The sequence below is a fragment of the Nothobranchius furzeri genome, chromosome 8, assembly GCF_043380555.1.
Source record: "Nothobranchius furzeri strain GRZ-AD chromosome 8, NfurGRZ-RIMD1, whole genome shotgun sequence".
Classification (NCBI taxonomy): Eukaryota; Metazoa; Chordata; class Actinopteri; order Cyprinodontiformes; family Nothobranchiidae; genus Nothobranchius; species Nothobranchius furzeri.
Genome location: NC_091748.1, coordinates 46,863,074 through 46,883,277, shown reverse-complemented (window position 1 = coordinate 46,883,277; position 20,204 = coordinate 46,863,074). Strand labels below are relative to the sequence as shown.

The window sequence follows — 20,204 nt, the reverse complement described above, 5'->3', positions numbered from 1 at the left end:
CACCACCGTTCTGGCTTCAGTGTCTACGATTAAAGCCAACTTGCTCCTAAGTGTTGGGGTTCTACATCTAATACCTTGGGGTTAGACGCCTTCGAAACGAAGTCTTGAGATGATGCATGATATGAACCCAACAAGGAGTCTAAAGAGTTTCATCATTTAGAAGGAACTGCAAATGCAGTTTAGACATGTGAAAGGTGAGGGGCCTCAGCTGGGGGTTTCAGTGATCAACTCCATGGGAATGCGAATCGTACCGAACTGTGCGTTTAGTGCTTTTCTGGTAATTGCTGCAATTTGATTAATTTTATAAACTGAAATAAATATTCACAACCTAAATTGTTTCAATACAATCTTGTTGCCAGAGTAAATTTTCATTAGGCTCAAATCTGAGGAAGTTGCTGGTGTTTAACAACATTTATAAAGAATGAAGGGAAATATTTAGAGCTCAACACACGGTTATAGTTTTAAAACCTTTATTTCTTTGATTAAATAACTAGGTAGATAAAGCAGGTGTTAAAATCCTCTTCAAATGCAACTTGAGTCTGTTTAAAACGTTTTATGGTGAATGTATCGCCATCTATTGGCTAAACTGAGAACTGCAGCAAAATATTTCACATATCTAAGTCTAGGTTGCAGAGTGACATCTAGAGGTGGGTCCTTAGAGGTAACCTGCATGTCCAATGACGTTTGAGCAAAAAAAGAAAGAACATAGTTATACAAGGTGTTTATTTTAGGTGAAAAAAGCATTATGGTGTGGCAGTATAAATATTCCTGGCTCTGTGGTGAAACTGGAAACATTTCACTACAACAGGAGAAGAGACTATCTTTATTAGTCCAGTTAACATGTAGAGTGACTTTCAGGTGAACCAGCATTAAGGAGAAGAGTGATTCTCCTCCATTGAATTTTTAAATCTGGGTGTAGCGCAGGTATTTTTTCCCCGAAGGCAGGTCTTTGGTCGTCACCCCGTTGGGAAAAAGATCAGCAGCTTCAGAATCAGAGAGGGAAGGGATGACCATGACTTTGTCACCGGGCTGGAGAGAAGGGGAAAGTACATTTTAAAATCAGGGTGTAGTTCTGTCACAATGAGAATGTAGCAGAAGGATTTTATGACTCAACTGAAATTAGACTGTGTGAAGTTTTTTAATCATTTAACACTGAAAAGCTACTTGGTACAGCTTTATTATAAATGAAGTCGCATATCTCAATGGTCTAGTGGTGGAGTGTCCACCCTGGGACTGGGAGATCGGGGTTCAAATCCCAGCCAGGTCATACCAAACCCCTTAACAATGGGACCCAATGGCTCCTGGCTTGACACTCAACTTTAGAGGGGGATTGGGGGGGTTAAACCACCAAATAGTTCCCGAGCGCAGCCACAGATCACTACAGGGAGGGGTCAAATACAGTGATGAATTTCACCAGTGTGTGGTGATGATGACCATGGGACTTTAAGTCTACTCCCTTTTCTACTCCCCGCAAGAATGAAAAAATAAATCCAGGTGAACGGAGAACAAAGTTATTTTCTAATCCGCTTTGCCTTATGCCCTGGATCGCACATATGTGGTATTTCAATTTTAATGAAAGGTAATGATGGGTGTTTCAACCACACCCATCATGTACTTTGAAATTCATCAGCTTGTAAAAGTTTGTAATTAGTAGGACTACAAATCAGACATCGGTACATTGCATATCACAGAACCTCCTCTCCCCTATCTTTGCTGCTACTTACCACATGGACAGATTTAAAGTCAAATTCTTTCCTCCTGAAGGAAGGATTTGAAGTTCGCTACACTTACAGCCATTTTTACTCTGCTCTTCTCCGTGTCTGGTTCAATTACATCAATTTGGTGATGCACATTTGTAGCCCTGGACTTATTTTCACACAAAACCTAAAATAGCACCCCCCCCCCCCCCCCCCTTCAAAATAAGGGCGTTCTTGGCATCAAAATGAGTTTTTAATATTCACGGACATCATATGTGAAATCCATAGCACATAAGGGGAATTAGAAAACAGCATTTTTAGCCCCCATGACTTGCATTCATTTTTTCGTTCTTCTGGGGGCCCATGGTCCAGAAGTTGTGAATTAGGCTCCATGTAGATCTGACAAAACAAAGAGCCAAGTGTGCCCCTAATCGTCCACCGAGACAGATCTGTCTCCACATCAACACCAGATGTTAATCAGCTCTTAAAGACGACACCGCCCACATCTACTAAAACTTTACTGCATGCAGAAATCACCAACAGGCTAGCCACAGAAACCCCTTGGCAGAGGTGACTTATTTAACCAGTTATTTTGTCACAGTGGGGCTAAAGTCGTACATGCTAAACCTCCTTTTGCTGGTTTAAACATCCACTCTAAAGTTCACGTTTAAATTGAAAGCTGCTTTTGTGCAAAGTTTTAATAAAACATTAACTAAACATTCCGTTCTGTGCAAAGTGCTTGTGTGTGTTCCCACAATTATTTTTTATTATTTCCTGTGATTTACAACATCTAAATGTAAATTTTTCCCAATGGGATATTTCATTATTTTAGTATAAAGGATAGATGCAAAGTCAAATTTCAGATGTTGTGCTTGAGGCCCAACAAGAATTGTTCTGATGTTGCAGGCAGGAAGGCCATATACAGGTCCTTCTAAAAAAATTAGCATATTGTGATAAAGTTCATTATTTTCTGTAATGTACTGATAAACATTAGACTTTCATATTTAATAGATTCATTACACACAACTGAAGTAGTTCAAGCCTTTTATTGTTCCCAATATTGATGATTTTGGCGTACAGCTTATGAAAACCCAAAATTCCCATCTTAAAAAATTTGCATATCATGAAAAGATTCTCTAAACGAGCTATTAACCTAATCATCTGAATCAACTAATTAACTCTAAACACCTGCAAAAGATTCCTGAGGCTTTTAAAAACTCCCAGCCTGGTTCATTACTCAAAACAGCAATCATGGGTAAGACTGCCGACCTGACGGCTGTCCAGAAGGCCATCATTGACACCCTCAAGCAAGAGGGTAAGACACAGAAAGACATTTCTGAATGAATAGGCTGTTCCCAGAGTGCTGTATCAAGGCACCTCAGTGGGAAGTCTGTGGGAAGGAGAAAGTGTGGCAGAAAACGCTGCACAACGAGAAGAGGTGACCGGACCCGGAGGAAGATTGTGGAGAAGGACCGATTCCAGACCTTGGGGGACCTGCGGAAGCAGTGGACTGAGTCTGGATTAGAAACGCCCAGAGCCACTGTGTACAGGCGTGTGCAGGAAATGGGCTACAGGTGCCACATTCCCCAGGTCAAGTCACTTTTGAACCAGAAACAGCGGCAGAAGCACCTGACCTGGGCTACAGAGAAGCAGCACTGGACTGTTGCTCAGTGGTCCAAAGTACTTTTTTGGATGAAGGCAAATTTTGCATGTCATTTGGAAATCAAGGTGCCAGAGTCTGGAGGAAGACTGGGCAGAGGGAAATGCCAAAATGCCTGAAGTCCAGTGTCAAGTACCCACAGTCAGTGATGGTCTGGGGTGCCATGTCAGCTGCTGGTGTTGGTCCACTGTGTTTTATCAAGGGCAGGGTCAATGCAGCTAGCTATCAGGAGACTGTGGAGCACTTCAGTGGAGATTGCGTGCAGCTGTGCATACTCCATGTTTGATACATCACAAACCTACTTGGCGCAAGTACATTTTTTGCTGAGCTTATGTACGGTTTTAGTAAGGATTCTACGTAATGTTTGGTAAAAGAGAACCCTGACCTGAACCCCATAGAGATTCTTTGGGATATTGTGAAGAGAAAGTTGAGAGACGCAAGACTCAACACTCTGGATGAGCTTAAGGCCGCTATCGAAGCATCCTGGGCCTCCATAACACCTCAGCAGTGCCACAGGCTGATTGCCTCCATGCCACGCCACATTGAAGCAGTCATTTCTGCAAAAGGATTCCTGACCAAGTATTGGGTGCATAACTGAACATAAATATTTAAAGGTTGACCTTTTTTGTATTAAAAACACTTTTCTTTTATTGGTCGGATGAAATTGCTAATTTTTTTGAGATAGGAATTTTGGGTTTTCATGAGCTGAATACCAAAATAATCAATATTAGCAACAATAAAAGGCTTGAACTACTTCAGTTGTGTGTAATGAATCTAATATATATGAAAGTCTAATGTCTATCAGTACATTACAGAAAATAATGAACTTTATCACAATATGCTAATTTTTTTTGGGTGGGCCTGTATATATGCATGCAGGAAATAAGATGGTTAAACGTCCCCAAGTAGAAATTTCCTCCCAAGCATGCAACATCTGAGATGTTCCTGGGTTACACTTACTCTTGTTAAGTAGAACAACTCCTTGTGTCCTCTAATCATTGTGATCATCTGGATACAGACTAGCACGAGTTGGTAAGACGCTGCTGCAGCAACTTTGTGATGAAACAATAAAAATTCCTGGTATGCAAGCGCCATTTGGAAACATTGAAAATTCCCAGTGACTACTGAGGGGGGAATAGTTTCAAACATGTCCTCATCTCATTTAAAACTCTTCTGGACAAAATAGTCTTAACCTGGTATGATTTTATTGTGATTTTACCCATCTACCCCAAGAAGGAGTCAAATATTTAGGGATCATCATTGCTGGACATCCTGGACTCCCTGCTTTAGTCTGTGAGGCAGACACCTTGTCTACTTTTAGTCTACTAGAGTAGCTGTTTTATTCATAATTCTACCACAAGGTGGGTGAGAAGTTGCAACTGGTCAGCGAGTAACCGAATGTTTTCATTCTAAACTTTCACTGAAGGAGGCTACATGCTCTAGCTGCCATGGTTGGCTCTACTGATGTTGTGTGACACATGATGGGTTAAACCATGTTTACCTAAATAAATCCCATATTCCTATAATAAAATGTACAGGGTTCCCCCAGCGTTTTATAAGCCCGACGGCCCCCCACGCTTTGCTTGGCCACCCGCCAGGCTAAGCGTCATGCCCCCTCCCCAACCCTACCGTGTCTGCTGACACGAACGACGCAAGGAAACTAGAACCCTCCATCAGCCGATACTGGTGAGAAACAGCAGCGGAATGTGTGCAAACCCCCCACCCCCACTCATGGAGGAGCACTGCGGGATGGGGTGCGCTACCCCCCCCCCGGGGGGGGGGGGGGGGGGGGGAGAACCCTGATGTAGTACATGTGATCATGACGTAAAGACATTAATATCTCTGTTAGCTTAGCTTTTGTTCAAATAAATGCAAAAGCAAAGAGCTCTGAACACCCATGTGCTTCGTCTGTATTATCCTGCAACATTGTCTGCACATTTCACTCTGCTTCCACTCTTTCATGGAGTTTTATTAACCAGTAGGAAACGCCACAGCAGAAGTGCGGGACATCACACAGCAGAGGGGCTGACTTATTAACTGGGTTGTGGAAAGCCATCACTCACACAGGGACAGAGACACAGACCGATTTTACGGTTTACCTTCCAGTCAACAGGTGTAGCAACCTTCTTCTGTGCAGTCAGCTGCAGAGAGTCGATGACTCTGAGGATCTCATCAAAGTTCCTTCCTGTAGTGGCAGGGTAGAGGATGGACAGCTTCAGCTTCTTATCCGGGCCGAACACAAAGACCTAGGGTGAAAACAGAAGACAGGTTAAGATACTCCTAAGGGACAAAAGTATCACCATGGTGACTGCGTAAACTGAAACTAGGGGTCCTTACACAGCGAGCAGTGAGTGCCTGTCCATCTTTTCCCCTCTCGTCAGGATCCAGCATCCCCAGCTGGACTGCCAGCTCTCTCTTGTCATCAGCAATGATGGGGTACGGCAGCGCTTTGTCAGCCGCGTCACTGTAGGCCATCACATCCTGGGCAGAGGGAAGGGACATGGTCTTTTTTGGGTCGTTTTATTTATTTTTTTTACATCATTGTAAAAGCATCCTTGTTTATAATATTATTCAGCTCCTGTACTTAAAAACACACCCTCAACTTCTAATCATTAGCAGTGAATATAGAGCAGTCACTGATGTGTTTAACATCAAACACTGAAATCCATCACATATTCTTGCATCGAGCCATGATGGGAATGAATGATAATTAGCATTAAAAGCATTAGCGTGATAACCACATTTAATGATAAATCCACCCAAAAATAAAACACAATGGTGGTAGAGTTGGGATGTACCTTGCTCCATTTGCGGTGATCATCAACACTATCGATCGACAAGGCAATCATCTTCACATTTCGTTTCTTGAACTCGTCGCTTAGCTTAGCAGCACGTCCGAGTTCAGTGGTGCAGACAGGAGTGAAGTCAGCTGGGTGGGAGAAGAGGATTCCCCACCTGCGCAGGAAAATGAGTAATTTTCGTAAAAATAAAGCTTCAACTCTCCATGAAAGCTTTGAATCACCATGACTCAGCATAACAGACCCTATAATAAAGGTTTACAAGTTGGCTGATTGCATCAGTCGAGTCACAAGATTAAGTGGCCTGAAGCTAAATCACAAGATCGAGAACTTTGTACTTTTCCAAAGCTTCACTGATGTGTTGAGAAAATCTAAAGTCTTTTGCTTTGATTTTTAAAATGCAAAAGAATGAGATTTCTTAAAATGAAGTGGAAAAAAAATAAGAATGACACAGCAAAAAACAAACAAAAACAAACAGGGATTAAGTTTCAGCACAGATATTTTTTGACAGACACTCAGGGGGTGGGGAACACTGGTCTTCAAGGGCTGCTATACAGCATGTTTTAGTTGTTTCTCTGGTTCACAACTTCTGATTCAGTGGTTCAATCACCTGTTCACCAGCTCATTGAGCTCAGTAGACGCCTGTTAATCATCTGCTGGTTAAAATTGGGTGTGCTGAAGCAGGAAAACAACAAAAACATGCAGGATAACGGCCCTCTGGGTTCTAATTGAATCAACAAGCATCTGCAATTCCTGAAGAATCAAACTCAAGAATTACTCCAGCCGTCATGGGTGTGCCAACCATTTCCTGCAAAGCGAAACAATGTATTGTGACTTATCACATGAAACGGGGAGGAGAAGATCCATGCTCCCCTTATGCACCAGGATCATGACTGTTGAGAAGCCCAGAAAAGGTCAGGACAATCCTAAAATGTTTTCTTCCATTGCTAAACAAGCGACTTTTAGGCTTGAAAAGTGGCGACCTAAAGTTTATTCTTCAGGAATAAAGCTTCCGCTGGTGTTGGCAGGAACAAGCGTAACTGATGGGAAACAACAGTGAGCCTAATGAAGTGGGACACGACTTTAACAGATGACCGCCACACAATCCAGCAGAGATTCCCGATGAGGAGAGAGGGAAATGGTTATTGTGCGGTCACTCCAACTGATGTCTCTCACTGTCAAAGCCAAGACTTCAAAGATTACATCCACTCTGAGAAGTTGCACTGGTCCTTGTCCATATGTTATCTTCATTTAAATAAAAACAAACATTGGGCATGGGGCTAAACAAATCTACATTAGAAGGAAGGATTGGTTAGAGGCAACAGTAGTTCTGTATTAACCAAACTGAAACAAAATGTGTACCCCCCCCCCCCCCCATTGTTTTAAAACCGTAGTAGGCAAGCACTGCTACAAGATTGCTGAATGTTTGTTTAAAGCAGAAACATTATTCTATAAATAATGCAAAACAAGGATTTGCTAAAACGTGATCCAGAAGATGTGCATATTTACACAGTTCATGTCCAAACTAGACAACAAGTGTGCATAAGTGTACACAAACACCGGAAACAGAGCATTTTCTAATAGAATACACATCTAACCTAATCTGATGAGAAAGTGAAATACTGAAGTGCATTTTATCTTGTTTTAGTTCACTACTTCAAATTAATTGTTGCTTAAAAAGCTGTAACCAATTACTAAAGCAGACGTTTGTATAAAATAATCATAAAAACCATACGGGTATCTCACACACAGATCTGTTATGTTCTATTCTAATATGTGGAAATATTGGCATCCTAACCTTTATGTGACAATGAAACAGCTTGCATTTATTTAACTTATTCTACTTATTTATGTTTTTATTATCTGTTATGGACCTTCTTGTGTCTTTAATAAAGTGACATATCTGTACTGTATAAAATAATCATAAAACCATACAGGTGAGAAGAGATCCGTTTTACTTCTTTAAAATAATCATGTTGGTGATTTTTTTGTTAGTTTACTATCATGTTACATGGTGTGAGGGACCAGTGGTGAAGCATGAGGCCTCACAGGAATACTTTAGAAAAATAGGGTTCATTTTTTATCTTTTGATTATCAACACAAGAACTTAATTTAACAAAGATAAATGCTGAGCTCATAAGAGGTCAAATAACAGAACTCAGGCAAAAATGTGAGCAAAGCAACTGGCTACACAAACAAACTTAACTGACCTCCCAAGAACAGACACACGGGGTATATATATAATCAAACCAATACAAACAATGGGGGTCACCTAAACAATACAACACTCACAATAAACACAATCAGTGTAGTCCAGCTGTTTGGTAAACTAAACATCAAAGAAGAGACTAATATTTACTAATTTAAATACAAATACCTAATCAAGAAAACAAAAGCCAATTTTACTCAAGCATACACTAATTTCACCTATCCATCAGGAACTGGTGGCGCAGTCCAATTAGCTTGCAGATATTTAACTGCTTGGAGCCCTGGCCACCATCTTTGTTTGGCCACTCCCAGAGATCACAGCAGGTCAATCGACTTGTTTAAGTGTGGCCTGATGTTGGGCCATCACACATGGTTTGTTTGTTTAACAAGTCTCTTCAATAAAAAACAAAAACTACTTATGCAAACAAATTGTTTCATCACATCACTATCAGCAGGTAAGTCAGTCAGGTGTGTACTATAAATTAGAGTCAAATGAGCTAAAATATTTCACTTTGATGTACAACTTAGAAAATAACGAGTGTAGTCGTGTTTCAGGGATACTCATTCTACAGAGATTAGGAAACAGACACGCTGACCCAAAAGCATCACACAAAGCGTGTACACTCACGAGTCTCCCAGAAAATCGTGAAATGTGATCCTTCCGACCGTGGTGTCGGCCTCGAAGTTTGGCACAACGTCGCCGAGCAGAAGTCCAGGCATGGTTCGGCTCTAAACACAACAGAAGGAAGGGAGTGAGTCAGCCTAACAACGCCACGCGCCTCACGCTGCTCTGTTGCTTATGAACAGAACCCGGATAAGGGCGGGGCTAAGGCAAGATTCTGACCAATCAGAAAGCAAAAGAAAGACACGTATTGTCGTCGTCCCCCCCCCCCCCCCCCCAAAAAATTAGATTAACTAAAAATAAGTACTGAAATATTAAATAAAAATTACATTAAAAGGGTGAAACATAAAAATCCCGCACCAAGAAAACCAACCCTACCGTTGAAAAATAATTATCTGTTATTGTCCCTCCCCGTTCAGGCGATAGACTCTTTGCCTTTTCCTACTCAATTTCCCAAAAGTCTTTGTGACAAGAACAACAAATATGGCGGTTCGGTTTGGCGTACCTGGACGTGATAGGAATTGTCAAATGAACAACAGATGAATTAACGAAGTGACAACCCTCAGAACAGTATAGTACATTTATTTATTTGGTTCGGATACATAACGTCACATCCTCCTGCCAGCATCGGTGGATTATTCGATAAAATGCCCTCTCCTAAAGCTAAAAACCCCGGTCGCAGCGGAGGAAGCCCGGGGCTCTCCGGCAGCTCCTACGAGTTTTTCTCGTCGACGAAGCAGACGGGCCGCTCTTCACCGTCTCACCTTCAGCGACAGGGTTCCGACCCGACCACCGCCCGCCTTCGAGCCTCGGAGAGCCCCTCTCGGCGCCGGGGCTCCAACTCCTCCACGGGCTCGGCGAGCGGTCAGGGGCCACCTGAGGAGGACGGCATACGGCTCAACCCCTCCCTGATCCGCGTTTCGCTCAGCTCCTTGCTCGCCATCGACTTGTGGTTGTCCAAGCGGCTGGGTGTGTGTGCCTGCGAGGACTCGTCCTGGGGCAGTGTGCGCCCCTTAATGAAACTGATAGAGGTGTCAGGTCATGGCATCCCGTGGCTGGCCGGTGCCGCATACTGTCTATATAAAAGCGACAGTGCTGCAGGACAAGAAGTCATGCTCAATCTCCTCATGGGTAAAGCTACTGTCTGTTATGTGTTCTTTATGTTGCTGCTGCATGTAAACAGCACAGATACAACACCATTCAAACACGATCCAGTTATTCCTGCTACACACAATCAGAATCTAATCATCTTCTGCATCTGATCTCTCCTCCCTTTGTAACTAATCTGACTTATGTTTTTTGTCGTTATCGATGCTTCCCTACTAACACAGGTCCGTTGCAACAACGTAGTCACAACGTATTTTCTGACACCTTGTGATGTTGCAGGAAAGTCGCATGTTAACGCATTATTCCCAGCTTGATTGCCATTTATCAACCTCATACGTCACTTTGACCAGATCTAGATTGCTACATATGTGGTATTTCTTACAATGGACTGATGGTACTTTCAACACTGACAAAACACAATCAAAACTTTATTACAGAGGAAGAAAAAGACAGTTTATTAATTTTAATAATCATGGCTGTGTTTTCAGAAGGAGTTTAGGTCAGTTATTACAAAGTCAGAAATGGTCAACACCATGTTTCTGCACCAATGTTTTCCTTTCATTACTGTTGTGATTATTCACCATTCTTGCACCATTTTTTAACCTTAACCTAGCCGATTGTCAGACAGCCAATATGGTTGGAAATAGCCTGGCTGACCGCCATTCCCTGGTTGTTTTGGATCCCAGGAGAGGTCCGTTAGTCCACATATTACCAAAAGTAGACTTATGAAACTACTTATAAAACTAAAGTACTGGCCATGATTCATAAGCTTCAGTTAATCTCATTTTGTCTATCATTTAATTATGCAGAGAAATGTATTATTTCTTCCTGGGGATCCTAGCCCGCTTTTCATGGACCCGTAAGGAATCTATGTGTAAAAGGTGTGAAAGTCCTTATCCTAACTGGACCATCTGGTGTTTTTCTTCAGGTGTTTAAGTTAGTCTATATGTGCAGATGGTGAGCAGACACAACAATCCTAAGTTTACTTTTCTTTAAGGAGGAACTGACCATTCAAGACAAAAAGAGAATCTTGGAGGCATGTTAATAATAAAGAGGTCAGCCACGATCAGAATCAAGACCTTGAAGTTTTACAAAAATCTGCAATCAGAATCATGAAAGAAAACTACAATCAGTGGATATCAAGTTAACAGCCAATATTATGGGACACTGACTGAAGGGTTTTGACTCTTTGACTTGTTACTTATGCAACATGTCAGGTTAGAAATTATGGTTCAGGATATTGAGGCAAAACTACAGTCTCTATAAAGAAAACAAAAATCTAACCATTTGACAACATTTACATGACTTTAAAATAGCAAAATCAAATAAATACAATTTTATTTAAAGTGAAAATTTTGCTGACATCACTTTGAGTTGAATTGGTGATTGGCTCAGTGTCGCCTGACTTTAACATGAATTTTTTAACACTTCAGCTCCTGAGGATAAAATATCCCCCAATTAATGAATAATTCAGCTACTCATTCTAAAAACTGCATAGCTCGTTTGATCAGTCCTGCTTAACAGGACCTTTCTTTGTGTGTGAAACCTTTTAACACTGAAATCAGTTCTCAATAAATCTGCGTTGTGAAGAAAGCACCATTGTCAGAGCTGCCCCCTTCCAATCACCAGATGAGGCCAAAGTAACAACATTTTAAATCCCAGCAGAAAGCCACACGGCTGTTTCTCAGGTTAGACCATTGTTGTCCATGCCATGTTCTCGAGTGCTCATATCCAGCATGTTTTAGTTGTTTCCCTGCTCCAGCACACTTGAATTGAATTGGTGGTGATTAAAATGCTTCTGCAGACATTCACAAGCTGCTCTATATTGGTGGGTGACTTAAAGTGGTGTTATTAACCTACTAAAATACATCATTTCATAAAGTTAATGAGCTCTTTTTATTTAGGGATTGACCAATAAATCCAGCCAATAATTACATTTTATTTATTTATTGGCAACAAACAATATATCCCATTAGTAGAGCCGATTTAAAGTCGGGCACATCCACAGGCAGACCGGTGCTGCCGCCAAATTTATTTAAATGTTTATTTACATTTTAGTAGAAAATTTGCTTAAATGCTCTGAAACATTACTGTCAGCTGACATTTCTATTTACTCACCTGTTTTTGTTTTTATATTTAAAATTCAGTTTATTGGTTTGTTTGATTAACTTTGGTTAAATGTTGGATTTTATTACTGAGCAGTGCACAAGATTAAGATTCAACAGTTGGTTAAATCCATCATTCAGAGATCAAAAAGGGATCAGGTTTCAGAAGTGTTGTGCTTCAGCAGCACATATTGGCCATGAGCTGACCATAACCTGTCAATGTCACCACTGGTTTCTGCAGTAGAAACGGCATATCGATCAATATTTCTGCTACAGTTCTTTTATTAGTTAACTTACTGTATTTATTATGTTATATAGTATGTTGATTTAAATTAGTTTGATCGTAGGCTGATTTCATTGTTGAAAAAACTGATTTGTAAGTAGTAGATGCATCTGTAATTTACTTAAATGCTAATGACATAAAAGCTACTCTTTCTATTCTATTTTTCAAAGATGAGATTTCCCTACTAACTTCAGTTGCTGTCATGTGTTTACATGTTTTCCTAACAAGCCTCTGCCTACACTTTTTTTTTCCATTTATTTCATACTTTTTAAAAACATAACAAATTGAACAAACAAATAAAACTAACAAACACCTGAATGAAAAGGAGCAGATAGAAGAAAATCTGCCCCTCTCACACTCACTATTCATGCTAAATCTTTTGCTTACGCGGCTGTTTTAACACTCTCCATCTTTAATTGCAGGCCTTCTGCTGGACCTCATCCTGGTTGGTTTTGTCAAGGCAGTGGTGCGTCGGCGTCGGCCAGCTCACAACCAGATGGACATGTTTGCCACATTCTCTGTGGACCGTTATTCCTTCCCTTCTGGTCACGCCACCCGTGCCGCCATGTGTGGGCGCTTCCTGCTGGCTCACCTTGTGCTGGCTGCCCCCCTGAGGGTCCTGGTTTTCCTGTGGGTGGGTCTGGTGGGATTTAGCCGTGTGCTTCTAGGAAGACACAATGTTACAGATGTTCTCTTTGGGTTCTGGATGGGATATTGTCAGTACAAGCTGGTGGAGATGTTGTGGATCTCTCCTCAAACTCTGCAAGGGCTGCTGGGACTGTCGGCTTAACATGAGTGACTTTAGTGGAAGATGTCTTTATTTTAGAAGTTCCTGTTCACTGATGTACAAGATAAAATGTCTTTAGATGAAAGTTGGCTCAGTGGAATAATGTTTGCTCCCATTTTTTGCCAAATCACACATCTCACCAAACTAGTTAGCAATAATACAGAGATCAACCACAACATTAAACATCTGGTTAATATAGTAGAGGTCGCCTTCATAGAATAAAAACAGAGATGCCAGGGCAGGTGCACGGATGCTTTTCTAGAGGCACAGTGTTGGAAGATTCTCTGAGCCACATGCATGGTTGGTCATACTTTTATCCGGGGAGTTTGAAGGCCACTTCAGCACACGAGGCTCTTTGTCGTGTTCTTTGAACAATTGCATTTAGAAGTCCTAATGGTGTCCTAGGGTGTGTAGTACTGATCAGAGTCTGCTGCTGCTCTGGAACTTTGTTGTCTGGAAAATTTCTGCTCCGATTTCCAAGGGTTTGGTTTTTAGCTGAGTAGTTTATGTGTTAATGCCTGTACTCTTAGCAGGAGTTTTAATGTTGTGGCATCGCAGTTCAAGAAGAGGACACTTTAGTTAGTAATAAAAACAATGAAATTGTTTTAGTAACACAGTTAAAGCTTGAATATGAAACAATGTAATAAAAAACTACATTTAAATATTAATACCTCCAGGAGGTGTTTAGAGGTGTATTTTAATTAAAAAATAATCAAATATTTATTTTGACGGGCACAACACAGGGTTTATGTTGACATCTACCAGCCAATAGAGGGCACCGTTGCGGGTTGCCAAATACAGTAAACAGTCCGCTCAGCACAGCGAGGCTGGCGTTGTGGAAAATGGCAGACTAGACAAGTCACGCTGCTGCTTCTGAGCCCAGAAGATGTTCTAACGTTAAATGCTGTTGTGAAATAAATGTATTAGTAGAAATGAGTCCTTACCCTGTACGATTCATCGCTGGACATGGTTCTGGCTGGTCACTTCACCTATCGGCAGCGAACCTGGCCTCCCAACGGCTGGAAACCTTGTTCTACTGTTACAACTACAAGCTTCACACACTAGGTGTCACTTTGGTGTTCGTGTTCCATACTCAACCTATAAACCCAGTTAGCATCCTGATTTGATCTCATTACTAATAACATTGCATTTGTTTTAGGTAAAATCATAATTTTCATTTCACTAGTCCATGTATGAGCTCCATTTTCATTATTAATCAGCCAAAACTTCACTTGTAGCTGGTAATCAGAGCCTGCGGTCTCCTGAGGTTCTGAAGTTGCACCACTGCTTGCTTTACTGACCTTTGGTCTTAATGTTATGGCTCATTAGTTATGGCTTACCAAACCATGCTTTTGATCTGTGTGTTTTAGTCTTGTTCTGCCCTTCACTATGTCTGTGTTCGATGTGTTTGAAGAGACTTTTTCCCATTTGCTGGTTTATTTGAATGAAAAAAAATGTAACTGTCAACAATTATCAGGCTCTTAAGCAACCAAAGTGTTAAACTTTGCAGATTTCTTCAGCTTGATACCATTGAGTATTTCTGCAGATCTGCCTGGGAATGTGCTCCAGAACAAGTTGAGGGTCCGACTGGTTTTCCACTGGTTTATTGGTAAATGCACCTTAAAATAATCCTGCAAATGAACACATCAAAACAAATTTCAGGTGTAAAGGAGTTGCATGTTTTCTGCCTAATTCTGAATGTTTAACCACACACTTAAAATGTATAAATAATGAAAATGTTAAAATTAGTGAGTAATATTTATTGATGTAGGTGGTGATGTTTTATACTCAGTATGTCAGCATTTTTAATCTTAATAATTATTTGAGCTCCTTTTTTATTATTATTTTTTTCTTTCCTTGAAATTTTTGTTGTTCTAGTGAAGCACCTTGTGATTTTTATCTAGGAAGGAGCTATGTAGAAAAATAGTTCCTCTTCAGTCTGTAGCTGTTTAGCATTGTGTGCTGGTGATGTCATCATATCTGTGTAATGTTAATAAATAGTATGTTGGGTTATATAAATTGCTTTAAGAGCTATTTATATTATTAACACCACTTGAGACCAATAAGCTGTGATACTCTATTTAAATATAGAATGTCACCTTGCCTGGTCTTTATTTGTTTTAGTCAGAAGATTCTAGGATTCTTTATTCAAAAGGGGATTGCACACACTTCGTTTTGATTCAAGAAACAGTCAGGTTTATAAAAGTAAGAATTTATTTTTACAAACAATTAAAACTTGACAAATTGGTTAAACTATTATTTACTGTGAGTGGATGGAACTAAAAGGTGATGTCTGGAACCTATGTGTGAATATAATATACCGTAAATCCTCTAATACAGGCCCTGGCCTGTATTTGACTCAAGCTCATCAAGCTCCAGGCCTTTATTGGAAGGAGGACCAGAATTAGAGGCAGGCCTCTATTTCTATTTGAGCAAAATGAACTAATGGTTCGCTGGAGTTTTTGACAATTAAAATTGCGCCCACATTTTCAAAGTTAAACACATTTCTTTTAACAACAGTAGTTTCTGCTTCAGCCCTCTCCCCCCTCCCCCTGCGCAGCGGCTGCAAACTCACTGATGCGCCTGCAGCCTCTCGGAGTTCCTGCTGCTCTAAACATTAAAATAATTATTTCATTTTCTGTTCCTCACTTCTGATTACCTTCAATGGCGTCTGTTTGTTGCAACCACCAGGTACAAAAAATAACTTGTTTTTATTTGACTATTTTTCTGTCCCGTATCTGTTTATTATCTTCCTGCATCTCCTCTCAATCCTAAAGAGAAACTGCTACCTGGGTTCATATATATATTCACCTTATGAACTGCAGTTCTAAAAGATCTACCGACCGCAAAAATAGCGGAGTGCTCGCCGGCCGCATCAGTTAGGTGCGTCACCGAGGACAAAACAGGTGATGTGCCCCGATCCACAGCAGCGAAACGCATCAGGCACAAATAAAAGAATAAAAGACAGAAAATATAAAAGGAAATGAGCCGACATGAACGATCGCGTGTTAAATTTGTTTTTGAGGTGGTGACACCTTGTTTGATAATGTTACTGTGGCCGTGCTCAGGACGCAGATGTCTGGAGCGCGTCAACAATCAGAGCTTTGCATGCGTAAGCTGGTTAAGGTTAGGATGGGGGTGAGGGGAAGGTTAAATTGCAAGAGGGTAAAGGTCACAATTTGGTTAAATGTCCGTTTTACCGCGGGTGTCAGTACCGACGCTCTGGCACAGCGCTTTGCCTCCCGACGCGCAGGAGCTTGTCACCTGCTGACAGCAGGCTGCTGTCTTTTCCGAGGACTGCATCTTGCCGGTCATTATCACATGACAGCGACTAGTTGATGACGGGCATAAAAAGTCACTATAGAGCGGTGAAGTCGACTAGTGACTAGTTCATACAACTCCTGCTACTGCTCCCCAGAGTGTTCTGCAGCATAATCAGCACGTTCTCTTTGAACTTGATATCACATTTTTGCCTCCTCTTCGTCTCCGCACAGTTAAAGTTACCCTCGCGGTCTATCACTGGCAAATCAAAAGTGAGACGGATGACACAACTGCCCCCCGTACTTGCTTGTTACCACATTCCACCCGCCACAATAAAAAAAAAACGGCCATTATTCACCTCCGCCGACTCCGACACCGGCCAAAATATGATACCCGGCAGTTAATTAAATGCAGGCTAATATTAGAGGATTTACGGTAAATAAACACATTTTAAGGGAGTAATAGGGAAAAGGAGATTGACACCTTTCAGCATGTGCATTTCCTGCTTTTTCCAGCAGTGATATTGCTAATTCTGTTGAAGGAAATTCACTGTTTAATGAGAGACAGCTGGTGAAAATGATATGTAAATAAGTAAGAATGCATGTAGACCTACATAATTAAAGGCACAATCCGTAAAATGACACCGTCAGGGTGAGGAGGAGGAGATTTTTAAATTCGAACGGCTGTTGCTCACTCCCCCGCCCTTCCTGAAAGAGCCGAAAGCCACACCTCCTAATGTGCACGCGCAGGAAAAGCCGAGTCAACACCAGAGCGTTGCTTCTTCATAATAGAGCTGAGCTAGTGTTAGCAATGGAGTTATCTGAGGTAAGAAAGTTGTTTTTAACCAGCACATTAAACACTTACTGTTTACAAAAGGCATTTTATAAAGAATATCTATAAATATATTTATATTTTAAAATACCGGTAACAGTTGACAATCTATATTGTAAATAAAATTAATCCTATCAAATTGTTAGCATTTATTATGAGTAACTAGCTTATTTTTAATTGCTTTGCCATTCAAGATGGGATGAATATATCAAAGCATATAATTTATGTGGAAATCATAAATAAACACTGCATTCTGTGTGGTCCTCCTATAATCATGGTTGATTTCATAGGGTTAATGTTTATTGTTGGTTTAGCCCAAATTTTGACTAGATGTAAACCTGATCTGTGTCAAAATTGATTAATATGCAAGAGTACTTTTTATATTAGTATAATTTTTTTTATTCTAATACAATTTAGAGTTCAGTGATTGAGGAATCTTCTGAGGAAGAGTTTGAACCTCCCATTGCATCCTCAAGACGTGGTGCAAAAAGGAGATGCCCACCATCATCTCAAAGCCGTGGTGCATCTAGAGGCCGCGGTGCATCCAGAGGCCGAAGAAGTGCGAGACACTCAGCTGTGGACCTTGGAGATGAAGATCTCTCTCGAGTTCGGAATCTTCGTTCCGAGCGAATAGACTTTGAACGTGTAAGCATAACAAAATTACACTAAATTATCCTAAAAACTATTGCTGTAGCATCTCTTTCCACTTTTGTAGCAACACATACAGAACCTGAACCCTCAGCAGGCTATTAACATCCTTACCATGGTGCTGGACAGAGACCCTGGTGTTCTCTTTGATGTACTTGCCCTCTGGTCCAAATGCCACAACACCTCCAACACCCAATCAACCTTCATGGTGTGTATGCTCCCACTGCAGAGATATGCCAACAGCCTCCCCAGACATGTATTTCAACTGTACCACACATGGAGGAGTTTATTCTGCAAAATGGTGTTCTTCGCCTGGCCAGAACATTGTGGAATGAGTTTCATGCGGTTTATGATGACCCGGACCCCGGTGAGGACAACAGACAGTTCCGCCATGCAGCTTACAGACAATTTGTAGCGTGGCAGCACGGAAAACTTGGTGGAGGGCGCAGAGTAGTAATCCCAAGCTGTGGTCTGGAGGATGAGGGAAAAATTCCCTGACCCCAATAGTAACTACACTGGTTTTATTCCAAGACGATTGTAAATAAATGTATATATTTGATATTTTACATAAGTTTGTTTTTTTTATATATTTTTGTTTGATGCTCTAATAAAGTGTTCTAAAGCATAACTCTGTGTTGCATTTGTAAAAATACCATAAATTTTAAAACTCCTGCACAACAATAAAAACTTATATCTACCTCCAGCATTTTACATACATTTTTAAATTATTAGCCCTTATTTCCCCAAAATATAAAAAATAAAATAAATAAAACACAGGAAACAAAAATAAAGAAGGTTTTGGGTTTTCTCTTGCCTCCCCCAACACCTATGTCTGTGGCAAAGTTTTACCTGTAAATAAAAAATAAACTCAATTAGCAATAGACTATTGTGTGGAAGATGTAAGGCAGATAATGTTTTATTTTACCATCACCGCAAGTCCGTTGGTGTTGTAGAAGTTCCTCTGTTGATGGTGCAGGGACTCCGGACAGCAAACCATAACGCCTTGGATCCTCAGGCCTTAGCTTGTAGCGTCGAGGAAGACCTTTCTTGCTTGTCAAACGTTGGTTGACGATCATGGTTTGGATCTCTGGGATGTAGGAGTAGTCTTTTGCCACCTTCTCAGAATACAGCCTCCAGCATCTTGATTTTTTGTTGAATATTTTATGGTATCTGAAATGACACATACCATAACTTGTAGTAGAGCCCTGCACTGAAGCCCTAGGCCCTCGGGTCGGCCCAGCTCGATGGCCCTCGGGCCGGGCTTCAGGCCAATGACTGTGTAATTACCTCGGACACGGGCCGGGCTCCTTTATTTTTAATCTAATTCATAAAAAAATTGAAACACTTAAACCAGGGGTCGGCAACCTGTTCCCATCAAAGAGCCATTATTACCCGTTTCCCACAGTAAAGAAAACACTGGGAGCCACAGCAGCTGCAGCGTTGTGGGCGGGGCCTACCCTCAGACAGCAGAGAGCTGCTCACAACAGGTGACAGCAGCCGGTACCGGTCGCTCGTGTACGTCAAAGTTATCTTTCATAAGACGATAATCAATAAAACGATTTCTATAAAGTGGATCCAGTCATGAACTGTATCCTCTATGTTAATTTCTTGCAGAGTCTCAAGTTGTAATGTTTTTTGTAATTCTGCTCCGGTCCTGTATTATCTATGCGCTATTGCAGTTTTATAGAATGTTAAACGAAAGGAATTACCTTATGTGTGTATAAGGTGTGTAGTCCTCATTACCGCAGTCATCAGTACCGCTGTCCATCTCGATGGTTTCGTCCTCCTCTGAAGACGAATCAACTTCTGTTTCTCTGTTTGGTGACCAAGTGTCATCTGATGACTCTATCCTGAATATACACAATATAAAGTTTTTAGTATGGAAAATTAGACACATTTTATTAACATCTGAATACTTACACAGAGTTCTGAATATTGTTGAACTCTTCCTCGTCAATGTTTGCTTCAATTTCCACACAAGATAACCTAAAAAAGTAATTATTGTTTACTTTTCCTAACAAATGTGACAGCCGTATACAGATACAACCTTGTACTTACATTTGTGAAGATCCTTCTTTTTTAGTTTCACCTTGTTCCATCACCTCCTCCAAATTATCATCCCTATGAAAATAAAATACAAGCACAAGAATATGATTAGAATCAATACATATTTTGTCATTTTGAAGGTAATAGACCT

General features: G+C 40.8%; 3 protein-coding genes across 3 annotated transcripts; 2 read left to right on the top strand and 1 right to left on the bottom strand.

The window, feature by feature from the left end:
• Nucleotides 1-706: 706 nt before the first annotated feature.
• prdx6 (peroxiredoxin 6) lies at nt 707-9,885 on the bottom strand. Its single transcript, XM_015976214.3, has 6 exons — nt 9,750-9,885; nt 8,992-9,092; nt 6,156-6,312; nt 5,695-5,838; nt 5,457-5,603; nt 707-1,029 (listed from the first exon to the last, which is right to left on the bottom strand). The coding sequence occupies exons 2-6, from the start codon at nt 9,081-9,083 to the stop codon at nt 904-906; spliced, it is 666 nt and encodes a 221-aa protein (XP_015831700.1). The 5' UTR covers nt 9,084-9,092; nt 9,750-9,885; the 3' UTR covers nt 707-903.
• Nucleotides 9,467-13,370, top strand: plpp6 (phospholipid phosphatase 6). Its single transcript, XM_015976213.3, has 2 exons — nt 9,467-10,116; nt 12,903-13,370. Exons 1-2 carry the CDS (start codon nt 9,633-9,635, stop codon nt 13,268-13,270), a joined length of 852 nt encoding a protein of 283 aa, XP_015831699.3. The 5' UTR covers nt 9,467-9,632; the 3' UTR covers nt 13,271-13,370.
• A 2,050-nt stretch (nt 13,371-15,420) lies between these two features.
• LOC129157123 (uncharacterized) lies at nt 15,421-18,635 on the top strand. Its single transcript, XM_054736285.2, has 3 exons — nt 15,421-17,353; nt 17,777-18,004; nt 18,075-18,635. The coding sequence occupies exons 1-3, from the start codon at nt 17,264-17,266 to the stop codon at nt 18,420-18,422; spliced, it is 666 nt and encodes a 221-aa protein (XP_054592260.2). The 5' UTR covers nt 15,421-17,263; the 3' UTR covers nt 18,423-18,635.
• Nucleotides 18,636-20,204: the final 1,569 nt, after the last annotated feature.

Bases quoted from the DNA above. Each gene is read 5' to 3' on its own strand.
- prdx6 (XM_015976214.3), bottom strand. From the start codon at position 9,083: ATGCCTGGACTTCTGCTCGGCGACGTTGTGCCAAACTTCGAGGCCGAC. The intron at 6,313-8,991 runs GTGAGTGTACAC...TTTCCTGCGCAG, and splicing joins CACGATTTTCTGGGAGACTC to GTGGGGAATCCTCTTCTCCC. The intron at 1,030-5,456 runs GTAAACCGTAAA...CCTTCTCTCCAG, and splicing joins CTACACCTGTTGACTGGAAG to CCCGGTGACAAAGTCATGGT.
- LOC129157123 (XM_054736285.2), top strand. From the start codon at position 17,264: ATGTGCACGCGCAGGAAAAGCCGAGTCAACACCAGAGCGTTGCTTCTT. The intron at 17,354-17,776 runs GTAAGAAAGTTG...AATACAATTTAG, and splicing joins TAGCAATGGAGTTATCTGAG to AGTTCAGTGATTGAGGAATC. The intron at 18,005-18,074 runs GTAAGCATAACA...CCACTTTTGTAG, and splicing joins AGCGAATAGACTTTGAACGT to CAACACATACAGAACCTGAA.
- plpp6 (XM_015976213.3), top strand. From the start codon at position 9,633: ATGCCCTCTCCTAAAGCTAAAAACCCCGGTCGCAGCGGAGGAAGCCCG. The intron at 10,117-12,902 runs GTAAAGCTACTG...CTTTAATTGCAG, and splicing joins CATGCTCAATCTCCTCATGG to GCCTTCTGCTGGACCTCATC.